The sequence below is a fragment of the Bactrocera latifrons genome, unplaced genomic scaffold (genome assembly GCF_001853355.1).
Source record: "Bactrocera latifrons isolate USDA-ARS-PBARC rearing strain unplaced genomic scaffold, ASM185335v1 scaffold_213, whole genome shotgun sequence".
In the NCBI taxonomy this organism is placed as follows: Eukaryota; Metazoa; Arthropoda; class Insecta; order Diptera; family Tephritidae; genus Bactrocera; species Bactrocera latifrons.
This window is the reverse complement of record NW_017535664.1, coordinates 38,240-50,770: the sequence shown is the minus strand read 5'-3', so window position 1 is coordinate 50,770 and position 12,531 is coordinate 38,240. Positions and strand designations below refer to the sequence as shown.

General features: G+C 33.2%; 2 protein-coding genes across 8 annotated transcripts in view; one reads left to right on the top strand and one right to left on the bottom strand.

Moving 5' to 3' along the window:
- Nucleotides 1-7,313, bottom strand: part of LOC108968404 (uncharacterized oxidoreductase YjmC) — an 8,491-nt gene extending 1,178 nt beyond the window's left edge. The window contains exons 1-3 of one of the 6 annotated variants that reach the window (XM_018932438.1): nucleotides 7,222-7,313; nucleotides 6,113-6,498; nucleotides 54-1,006 (exon numbers count right to left, since the gene is read on the bottom strand). In XM_018932438.1, the coding sequence (XP_018787983.1) occupies nucleotides 54-1,006; nucleotides 6,113-6,353 (1,194 nt within the window). In that variant the 5' untranslated portion in view covers nucleotides 6,354-6,498; nucleotides 7,222-7,313. Of the gene's footprint in view, nucleotides 1-53; nucleotides 1,007-6,112; nucleotides 6,499-6,773; nucleotides 6,829-6,856; nucleotides 7,012-7,217 lie in introns of those variants that run through there. The other 5 variants (XM_018932436.1, XM_018932435.1, XM_018932439.1 and 2 more) reach the window with 5 other exon arrangements.
- Nucleotides 7,314-8,879: 1,566 nt separating this feature from the next.
- LOC108968401 (O-acetyl-ADP-ribose deacetylase 1-like) overlaps nucleotides 8,880-12,531 on the top strand; it is a 14,780-nt gene continuing 11,128 nt past the window's right edge. The window contains exon 1 of one of the 2 annotated variants that reach the window (XM_018932431.1): nucleotides 8,880-9,378. In XM_018932431.1, the coding sequence (XP_018787976.1) occupies nucleotides 9,228-9,378 (151 nt within the window). In that variant the 5' untranslated portion in view covers nucleotides 8,880-9,227. The remainder of the gene's footprint in view (nucleotides 9,379-12,531) is intronic. The other variant, XM_018932430.1, reaches the window with a different exon arrangement.

Below are 12,531 nucleotides of genomic sequence, written 5' to 3'. Positions count from 1 at the left end.
TAGTTTTTGCTGTGCACATATATGAATATAACATAACATATTTTCCTACTCACCGGTTCGCAGCCACGCAGACGGCCGTTGAAGTCAGTCAAACGATCTTCAAAACCAGGCGCGAAGCAATTGGGATCCACAGCAATGAACACTTGACCCAAATCGGCCGCGGTATTTGCACCCGCATGCGTCCATTTGCGCACCTTCGTCGAGTAATTGGCGCCCGCCGAGACACCAGAGAGTATATCTACCATAGCACCGAGACCGTAACCCTTGTAACCGGAGGAGATTTCCGGGCCACCGAGCGGCATTAAACAGCCAGTGCTGAAAGCCAGTTCAGCATCRTTGGTTTGGTTGCCTGTTRGATCTTGCGCCCAACCATCGGGCAGGGGATCGCCTTTACGACGTTGTATTTCGATCTTGCCCACCGCAACCGCAGTGGTAGCCATATCCAATAGGAATTTATCATCCTTTGCGGGTGCACCGAATGATATTGGATTCGTGCCTAAAGCAGCCTCCTTTGAGCGTGTCGGCGCCATCAGTGGTGAYGTGTTCGTCGTGGTAATRCCCATTAAACCCTCCTTCAGTGCACGCAGCACATACCATGAGGCGATGCCATAGTGATTCGAGCCCTTGGCACATACCCAACCGACACCAACCGCTTTCGCTTTCTTTATAGCCAAATCCATGCAGAAATTACCCACAACTACGCCCAAACCATTGTGGCCATCCACCCACGCAGTGGAGGGAGTTTCCTTTAGAATTTCGGGTATGGCACCACCATCGGTTGAGTTGATCGCCAAATCGTTAATATACATTTCGAGACGGTTCATGCCGTGACTGAAGTGACCACGGTAATCGGCTCCCACTAGSAGGTCGGCCATGGCCTCGGCATGATTCTTGGGCACGTTGACGGCCAGGAAGCAGTCGGTCATGAAGCGTTTGGACTCGGTGACCGCCACCAATTTGGGTTGCTGAACACTCGACATTTTTCGGTGAGAAATGCGACGATTGTCTAAAATAAAAATACAAATTCTTTTATGGCGAAAAGATATGAATTTCTTTCTTTTTTGCACAAAAAATCGASCCAGTAAAACGGATGCGACGATCGCGTTCGGTTATTCGCGTACGAATGAAATTGGTTGGGTTGGCTGACTGATATTTTCGTTAAAATCTCGCAAATAAATAAATGTGGCGCAAAACGAACGCGCGTTAGTCGAGCTTAATGGCGGCGCGGTAGGTGCAGGGGAGTGTGTTTGTTTGGTCTACTGTACATCACCAAAGTATTGGTTTGCGTGTATGTGTGTGCTTGCTTGTGCTTTGCCATTAAATTGTTTACGTTGGAAGCTTATAAAATTTTGTTATCAGGTTTTGCTTGAAAAATTTAGCCAAGGGTCGTGGTATGCAAAAAAAATAACAATGTCAACATGAGCAGAAAGAAGTCTGCTTAACAGCACCACAAATGGGCAGCATGTGTGCGTTACTTATTTGGGTCTGCTGTGTACATTCTAGCACACAAATTTCTGCTACACAATGGTTCAAAATAAAGTATACACTTATTATTTCATATGAAAATTCTAAAAAAAGTCATATGGAGGGATTTATATATTAATAGAAAATTTATATTTTTAAATCCATATGTACATTTTTCAGACGTCAAAGAGCTTTCTGGCACCCTCTCGCTAAAAAGTACTTTTCTACATGCAAAACATATTTTGAATTTTATATATCCTCAAAGTGCTGTTTCTTAAGAAAATATTTAGTCATGCAAAACAAACTTGAAAAAATTATACCGGACTAGACCTGAGAGCGATGTATCTAATAATATATAATCATCTTTTTTTTTTACAAATATAATAACGTAATTTGAAGAAACTCTCTGAAGCTAACATATTTCTATACTACAAAATCATAAAAAAAAGAACCTGATTTTGACCGATACGCCCACTTTTTGGTGAAATCCTATATCTCGGGACCCAACTGACCGATTTCGAAAAAATTTGGAAAATGACATTCTTTTCATCACGCTGTGAATATGAGCGAAATCGGACAGCAACCACACGTACATCCCATACAGCACAATTTTACATAAATTTCACTTGGTTCTTTTACTATGATGGGATTAAACTTTGCACGTAAAATAGCTTTAGTAACTATATGCTACTTTATGGCAAAAAATTTTTCAAATCCAACCAAAACTGTTCAAGACCATAGATACCGAATATGTGGACCCCAGTACCTATAGTTGACTTTCGTTCGAAAATATCGGTCAATGTCAGAGATGTCTGATGGTATGTAATACAAACATTTTCGAACTTCCGATACCAATATACGATTTATCTTAACGAAAATTAGAGAACGTATTGTACTCATAAGAGTGTATTTTTGTGCCTAAAATAAAAAAAAATTGGCAAAAACTTAACATAGTCTCCCTATACAAGTATAACTAATATCAGCCTTTTCGAACATCCGGCTGACTTTACTCTATTTGATGTGGTTTTTAGTATGTGACATGCTAATAGTATGTGGTATATGGAAAAACCAACTACAACTAAACTAGACTACACCAACTGCCACATATATCTATATACTTGTATAATGGTTTTCGTTTTTTTAACAAACCTTATGTATCTGTCAGTATAGGAGTTGATTTCGATCCTCAGGTTGACATGCACCTTAAGGGGTTAGGGGTAGTCAGAGGCCCGAAAAAATCACAATTATCATTTTTTTTGCTATTAAATCGTGTTATTTTACAAAGGTAGTAATATGGAATTATTATAGAATGTGTTGACCTGAAGGCATGAAAATTTCAAAAAAAAAATTTTATTTCCAAAGTTATAGTTGTTTGCGTTGACCCTGTTCCAAAAAAGGTACTTGCGGTGACAGCCGTAAGTCCTTGGAGATTCATCTAAAATCAATCGGACAAAAAAAATAGTTTTATAAATAGATAATCCTGGGCCTGATCGAAGGAATCATCATGGTCTTAAAAAATCGAAATTTTTGGAAAAAAATACTTTGATCAGGCCCGAATTTATTATGTATTCTAAAAGATGTATAAATTTTATTAAAATCTACTGAGCGGTTTTCGAGCTACAGTTCAAAAAACATAGTTTTGAGAAAAACGCGTTTAAAGTTTCACACCAGCGCTTTGAGGTGCCCGAACTCTCTTTGTTATTTGTCGAATAACTCAAAAACTAATTATCGGATCAACGTGAAATCTTCAGAGAATATTTTTAAGATATTACACTTAACGAAAATGTAAAAAAAAAAAAATTTTTTTTTGAAAATTCTGACTACCCTAACCCTTTAAGTCATCTCCCTGGCTTTGATGCCTGTAAGTTGCAAAAATATAAACTTTTCGGTTGCACCCGAACTGAGCCTTTCCTTACTTGTTTGTATGTATATAAATATTGTATAATTTTAATCAAGTGTAGTTATTTCTGTCAACAGTTGTGTATTATCAAGTTTTAAACATGTGTTGAATACAAATAAAATTTAATATTTATTTTCACCCAGACATCGATGTATATGTAGTATGTATGTATGTATATGTGTGTGTGCGCTTTGCAAAGTTTAAGATAATGCTAATTTTATTTATAAATTGAGTTTTATCAGCCTCATTATGGTAGGCCAATTGTATAATAGTGATTTTTGCTTTTATAGCAGCTTAGTAGAATTTAGTAAACAGGTGGTGAGGTGAATATATGTGTGTTTGAAACGGCCTACCTAATTTTTAAGCTTTTTATAAAAATTAATTAACGAATTTAAGATAAAGCAGTCACAATATATACATACCTTAAAATCACAAGAATTTAAGTAGCATCAAAATGAAATTAAAATTTCTTAATAYTCATGACTTTTTATATTAAAATGGCAACATTTATTGTCACTAAGAAACTTTGAACAACAAATAAGGCGCTCATTCATTATGAACTACTGAAAACGCTTCAATACTCAAGCAATTAAGACAAATTACAAGCGACAATGATTGATATTTACAATTTGTTTGAATTTAAGCCYTGAACTTGAGAATTAACAATGCACACGATCCTCCCATGAGCAAACCTAGCCAAGGCATATAAAAATAAACATGTATTTTTATATATATTTATAGATAAAAAATATTCAAAAGCAATAATACGTATGTACATAGGAAAAGTATATGTATTCTTGAGTGTCACATAAAGGGGTGTGCGTCACTTTACTTTACGTAAAGATCTTAGAATTTACTGCTGCGACGATCAGCCAACAAATACGCAAAATGAAAAAAAAAAATAATACATATGGAAAACAATAACATGTGCCAAATAATAGATTTTTATGTATTTGTACGTGTATTTTGCGTTTAAAACGGATGCCGAAAGCATTATAGTGAAATTTTCAGAGTGTCAGAACGAGCGACTGGTTCTAAAATGCTTTTTTTGAGGTTGATTTTAAACTAGTTGCTAAAAATTAAATATGTGTAAAGCACGCTAAGGACKTCAATGAACAAAAATTTACTAAATGTTCACGATATTTTTTATATTAATTTTTTGCTTGAGAAAACTTATGCAGCGTTCAGAATTTGAAAAAAAAAAAATATTTTTGAGGTTAAGTTTACAGAAAAATTTAAAAAAGTAAAATTTCGAAAACCTTTGTATTGGGATATTGTAGCATAGTCTAGCATAATTTCGTGAATATATCTCGTCTGGTACAATGACTTTTATACAAAAACTTGATTTTGATCGATCAGTTAGTAAGGCAGCTWTATGCTATAGTCGTCCGAACTGAACAAAATATTCGAGGATTAAAGCKCTACYTTGGAAAATAATACATACCAAATTTTACGAAGATTATTGACGAAATAAAAAACTTTCCTATACAAATGTTTGAATTTGATCGGCCAGTTTGTATGACAGCTATATGCTATAATTTTCAGATCTGAACAATATGTTCGGAGATTGTAGCATTGTCTTAGGCAATAATGTATAAAAAAAATGTATGAAAATATATTGTCAAATAAAAAAGTTTTCCATACAAGAACTTGATTTAGATCAGTCATTTTGTAAGACAGCTACACGCTAAARTAGTCCAATATAGACGGTTTAGATGAATAAGCAGCTTCTTCAGAATTTTGGAAATCGATTTCGCTAAAACTGACGGACTACTTCACATTTGTACACACATAATTTTCCAACACTTCAATTTGCTGCGTGGTTAAACATCGATAATATCGTAAATAAAGCGTGTGAATCGTGAATTTTTAATATTGTTCTCACTCCTGATTTCATTGTTGTTGTTTATACAATAATACACTYGTGATCTCGTGTTCGTTATGTAATAGATTTAGCAAAATTTTTTTATTATATACGCCAAAAAATATACAAACGTACTAAATAAATAACTTTTTACACACAGTGAAACTTTTTACTTAAAATATTCTCTACACATATAGAAAAAAAATGAATTATCACTCGCATTAGGTATAAGACAAATATGTTAGGCACACTGCGAATGACAGGCGTTTATTTTTATCTTTAATTGTTTACTCCTAATTGTAGGCAATGTTTTTAACTGATGCGCAGGGCTAAAGAAGAATTTACTAAGAGAATTTAAAAGAAATGCTAAACTAAATTAATTTGTATTTAAATAAGTCTGAACAGAAAAAAAAGAAAATATTTATCCGATCATTAGAGTTAAATAAAAATTACAGAGCAAATTAACTATAAGCTGAGAACGCAGGAATAACTTATGTATAAGTAAATTTAATACTTAATACCACCAAGATGATAAGTACAAGAGTTAACTAAACGAATTCCCTTTTCTTTCAAATTTTGTGGTAGAAGTCACGTCTGGTCTGAGTAATTTGTAGAAAATACAGTCAAAATAATGCAAAGCAAAGAAGCTGTTCTCCGAAAAAACTGTTGCTTGAAGACTACAATCAGTTTAAATTATATTTAATTATATTTACCCGGTTGCAAACAAAAAAAAAAAAAAAAAATTGCAAACCACATTTGTGAACCGATTTTCTTAATGAGTTGTTTAACTAAAACTAAGAGCGTAAAAATTATCTTTATCTCACAAATTCTAGGATAATAAGAGACTCACTCAGAGTAATACAAAATTCCACTAAGCTACTCACCATTATAAACATTTTCCGCAACCGCCGCCACAGATGTAAGCTGATTTAGTGTTCCACAAAGAATTTTACCGCTTGGAGTTAAGCTATTGAACTTTCTGGCAAACACAGCTGTGGCCAGCTGATTAGACGTATTGTCTTGTACATTGCCACGTAAATATTTGATAAGTGCAGATGAGGAACAACGCCACTGTGCATTATTGATCGTGCGTGTTGGTAGGCTGAAGAAAGTCAAAGATGTCATTTTGTTGTTGCGACTAAGATCTGAATCGACAAATGAAATACGAAATCAGACGCAGCAACGCTTTCTTATCAATAATTAGCAGTTTGTTTTGCTGAGAGACTAATCAGCTGTGATGATTATGTGACTGGTTTGTTGTTTTTTTTCGCTAGTTAATTGTAGAATAATTGTTGAATGATGACGTTAAGCAAGAATAGGGAGAAAGAGAAAGAGGGAGAGATAGATAAGACAGACGATAAATTAAATTAAGTATTAATTGTGCTTTAATATTTCCAAGTACACTTGTATGAGTTTATATGAATTTGGCACTAGTAATAAGTTTATATAAAGAGCATAATTATGATTCGACACTTATGTATGTATAAAAAGCAACAAAAATGCAAACAATTTTCACTCGTCAAAGTTCTTAGTTTAACTTTCCACCTTTTTTCATTTTCTGCSCAAATACGTGTCTGATTTTAGTTCAACTTTACGGCCAAACATTATTTTTGCACTTTAAAACTCACTTTGCTAAAAAATTTCTTTAATATTCGCTGGCACGCAAGTMGTCGTAAACYCAGCTGCCAGTAAAAAAAAAGAAAACAAAATGCTCAAACCCCARTCAACCCGGTATAGCGCCCGCGTCCAGCTCTCAGTGCCCACTGATGACTGCCGTGTCTAATGCTAAAAGCTATACAAGTAATATGAACATACGTATGTATTGTGTGACCGCACAGCTAACTATGTAACCTTCGTTGAGAACGTTGGCATCGGCGAAACGTTTCGGGAACATGCTRAACTAAAATACATTCGCTCATTCCCTGTAGCCTCTTTCTTGAAAAATTGTTCGCCTAAACGCTTACGAAGTATTACTATTTGTTTATATACCTACGTAATTGTTACAATTTTCAATTGTAGTAAAAGTCACTGAAAAATTTACGTTTGGTCGCTAGAAAGAACTCGAGCGAACTTGCAGTCTCTTGAGCTATTGTGAATTGTGTGCGCTGGTTGATGGAGAGCAAAGCAAATTTAAAATGCATTTTTAAATTATTTACATATGTATGTAGAGATTGTGSGTAGTACATACGAGTATGTACATATGTACCGAAATGAGTATATGGAATTTAATCAATACTTAGAATTTTTAGCTTTCAAGTATGTATGTATATATTGCGGTTTAGGGATTCGTGTGGACCGAGTAATCTTTCAATACTTTAAAAGGTTTAAGTTACAACTATTGTAAAGAATTTGAAAATTAAATTAAATAAAATTAAAAAGGGCTAATCTAGAATAGAGATGTGTATATTTTATAKAATATTCACCGGAAATAGGAATATGATCCGGGAAATAGTGCAAGAAATGCGACCATATTTGTAAAATTTTGTTTCCAATTCCAATTACACATTGGCGCTCAAAACTTTAAACTGTGGTTTTCGCGAAAAATTCAGAGTCGATGAGCTAAATTTTTCCTAGATGGCTGGATCGATCGACTTCAAATTATCACACGACCTTCTTTGATATCAGGTTATGATCTCCGTGGTGGCTGGACCAATCTTTAGATATATTTGTCAGATAATGATCGTAACAATAAGATTTTGTATAACAGATTTTTAAACCGAAATGTAATTTTTTTCACAAAAAAATAAATTTTTTGGAAATGTTTCCATATTGCCAATAATAAAATAAAAATTCTACGTTTTGGTCATTACCACTATAATAATAATTTTTTGGGTTTTGGGATTCGAGATAATTTTGAAATATTTTTCTCGTCGTCAGACGGCTATTTACGGACGCCCTCCAGGAAAACGACTACGGGATCAAGGGAGCCACAAAAGTTTCGAGTTAAAAAATTAAGTAATTTCGACAAAACAAACCATTAAAACAAATTAGAATTAGGAATAGCARTTCGAACGGTTCATGGAAGTCTACTTCAAATATGTAACGGTCACAAGACAACGTCTAAATCTTATAATATGAAAAGTTCTGAGAACTCGACTGATTCGCAACAACTGACGGGTTTCATGTACRCTTAATTCAACGCAGATATAATCTTTGATTTTTAGCTGAGGATTTCGTCAGCAAAAAATATATTTTCTCAATAAGTTTGGATTTTTTCAGAGTGTTTTCCAGAACGCACCGTATGAGGTGCTTACAATGAGCACTGATTATACTTATGTGAGAGCAGAAACGTATCTGAAAAATTCTACAATTCTCAGAACCAAAATACTGGATAATATAAAATTGGAATAAAATATGTTTCAGCTTAAGCAGTGATAATATCTATCAATATAAAAAAAATTGTATTTTTATATGTATTCATTTGAATATTTTTGCAAACACTTACAAACACAATAAATGTGCAATACAAAATTTTTCCTGGCAACAAAGCTAACACTATTTGCCACCACTGTACAGCTTTGGCGCACATGCTTGTTCGCAAAGACAGTTTGCGATAAGAAACAACATAGACGTCAATTCTCATTTTACGGCGAATTTCTCACGAACACACACACAAAATATACATATTTATGTTCAAAGCAAAATAATACAAAATTCTGACACCATAAAAAACATAACGCGTCGCTTTACTCTAATTTACCTTCCGCTCAGACAGCTCGGTAGTAWATCTTTAATTACAACCGAGTTAATCCGCAATTGACTGCGAAACGTATCGAAAGAGCTGCTGGGCGCGGAATCGTGAAAATAAATATAATATACAATATAAAAACGCGAATTAGCGGGTCTGAGTTGTTGTTCTTTACGTTTGCGGTTCACCTTCGTGCTTTCGCGTAAGTGGGCGACACAGGAACGCCAAATACCGACAAATTCACTGACAATAAATGCAATTAAGGAATTTTGACGTTTAATAACAGATAATTGTGCAATAATTAAAAATAAATGTTTGGAAGGTGTAATTTTGCTTTATTAAATAAATATTCTATTGTTTGCAAAACTTTTTATAAGCCGCACTTAAGCACAGCAGCACATCTGTCTGTAAATTCAGCAGCGTTAGGCAAGAGCCGTCAACCACACAAACTACTAATTTTGCGTAAGTACCCAGGAATATATATGTATTTTATTTGTAATACATTTCCCTTTACACTCTTTTAAGGGCAATGAAATGCATTTATATGCATTAATTATTGTCTAACCCCACGCTAATGAATGACAAAGCCAGCTTTTACCCAACCCCACTTAAACTGGTTCTTTGCGCCCATACATAACTATTTAGTTTTAGAAGTAGACTAATGGGGGCGCTTCCGCCTCTGCCTCTCTTCCGTTATACCTGTACTTATGCAATGTAGTTGACATTTTGCAACATTTGCCAATTAACAGCCCTACGAACCACAAAATCTCACACGAAAGCGCTACATRCATACATATGTATTTGTTGCCGTAAAAGCGAGACAATAATAAAATTAACTATATTCATTTTTTGTTTTGGCGCTAATTTCGTGTTATCGCCTTATGCGTAAACATGTTCGTGAGTCGTGTATCATTGTTTTCAACATCAAATTCTATGCGCACATTCACAATAGAGTGGTGAGCACAGCTAAGAGAGGCTGTTAAATAGTGTTGCCTACTGTTAAATTATAAAATGTAACAAAATTTTGCACAAAAATCACCAAATATTTATTTTGTAACTAATTGTATTTAACTGAAGATATAAAGCTTCGTATAATTCCTTGAAATATTATATAATTTTTTCGCTCATRGTTTCGCAATAATATTAACCATTTTATAATCCTTCATATTTAAAATATAATTTCTGAAAAGTTTTGCTTTATATTAATAACACTTTCGCTACTTTTATCACTAATGACTACAAAAATTTATTTCTTTTATTTTAAAATTTTCATTAAACCCTATTACCAGCATTTTCATTCATATAGCAAATTAACTTATATGGTAAGAAATATAAAAATTCAAAAAAAAAAAAAACATCATCAATTGTTTTGAAAATTTATATATATTTATGTGCATTTTAGAGATACACAGAAAATATTCTTTGTATAAAAAATTTAAATTTTTTCAATTTCCCACGGCAAAAATCAGATTATCTTTGAAGTAATTGCTTATTGAATTGAGACACTATTTGAGATGGTTTGGAAAATTCCAATATTCAAAGAAATTATCTCCAGAGATGATTTATATATATTTGAGTACCCATACAACGAAAGCCTAGTGCTACTTAATTTATTAGCAGTACTATAACAATAGTACTATAAGAGTATTCAACAAAAAAAAAAAAAAAAAAAAAAATCTGGTTTAAAAAAACATATAAATAGTGATTAGAAAAAGACTAGAACAGAATTTTGCCCATTACTTTTTTGTTCTACGAAATATACTACGGCACACTATCAAGACAAATAAGAGAGTAATTACAAATTGATACAAAGAAATATATTTTATTTTATATCCACTTGTAAGTTCAAACAATTTATTTTTTTGTTATTTTTTCCTGGAGTRGCTTTTTATTGAATATATACATAAAATATATGAGCATTTGGCGAATTTAATGTATTCCAAGAATTCATATTTTATTAATTAAAAMTTTGGATTTCGTCGTTCCTGTAGAAGACCTCCTGAAAGTCCCAAACAAAAAGGTGTTTGGCGGTGAGGAAGATATCTCTGATCCAAATTGTCTGAAACAAAAAACCAAAATTATTACTTTTAGCATAAATAAGTGCGGATAATGATCGAAGAAATTATTAAAATTTTGATTTTATGCAAAATGGCGGCTTCCCAACAAAAAAAAAAACATTCTTTTTCACAAAAATTTACACTATAGACTGACTTAAAAAATTGAAAATTTTAGCAGAAACTTTATTCCTCCGATCGTYAGCTGAAAGAAGTATCTAAGCAGATCCTGTGAAAATTTCAAATCAATCGGTAAAATCGGATAAATATTCCTCACCGACTTTGTTTTTTTGAGAAAAACGCATTTAAAGCGCAGCTGCTACTTCGAGTTACGGTTCCGCCTACTTTCAAACACTCGAGAACGTCTTTACAAATACGCTCATTACTCCGCAACTATTTACCGGATTATTTTGAAATTTACAGAAATATTTTCGAATATATGGTATATGTACATTCAAAATCTGAAAAAAAAAATTTTATTTTTTCAAAATTACAAGTGCATATAACCCCATATCAAATTTTTTTTTTAAACAAGCACTTTTAGAAACAAAAAATTGCTTAGGTTTCTTACAGGCTGGAATCACTGCATCAGTGAAAGTCCTTGACGAGCCCTTAAGGCCATGATGGCAACTCTGGTGTTAAGTTTATCATCACAAATTCAATTRGATGGATTAATGCTTAAACTGTTACTTTTTTTGTTTTAAATAAATACCAGTTATAAAGTTATCGTATTTGTTATTGTAATAGTAATAGTTATYATTGGAGTGGTTAAAAAAATATTATTTCTAAATGCCAAAATTAAACATTACTATTGTGAATCGCAACTAGAATAAAATCCACATAGGTATGAGAATTCAAGAGAGCGCACCCAGTGTCTATTCACTAATCATCTCGGCTGTCGGCTGTGCAGCACCTTATTATGTTAGTTAGTGGAACAAGTTAAGCGACACTTGCTGAATCCAATTGAATACTAAGMCCGCGGCAGATGCTAGAACGTTTCAAGTCTTCGGCACTTTTTGTTTTATCTAACTTTAAAAGCGTGATTAACAAGTTAATTTGCAAGTGAAGAGATATAGTGAAGAACAAAAACTAAAAAACTAAAAAACAAAAAAAAAAAAAAAAAAAAAAATATCCAAAAATAAGTGAAAGAAAACGAGAAGTTTTAGGTGCTTCTAAATTGCAGTAAATTCCGGTTGTTTTGGTTTGGTTGCTGGCTGCTTGCTTTGACGTCTCAAATTGTCTATCAACTGGCTAGTCTTTAACGGTAACTTAGATCATCAGCCTAAGAATAAAATTTCAAATACGACACAGCGAATCAACAACGAATTTGTAAACAACAAACAAATCAAACTGTTGAAGCGACATCTTCGCATTGATCACACACTCGTTATGCTCATACACGTATGTATGTTTGTATGCTCTGAGTAAACTATTTCAAAAATCAAAACCCGCAAGAGAAAAAACTAAAAACAAAACCTGAATGACCATAATAATCATTGCTAGAATTTACCGTATAAGTACCTATTGATCGCATTTCCAAAAAAAAAAAAAAAAAAAAAAA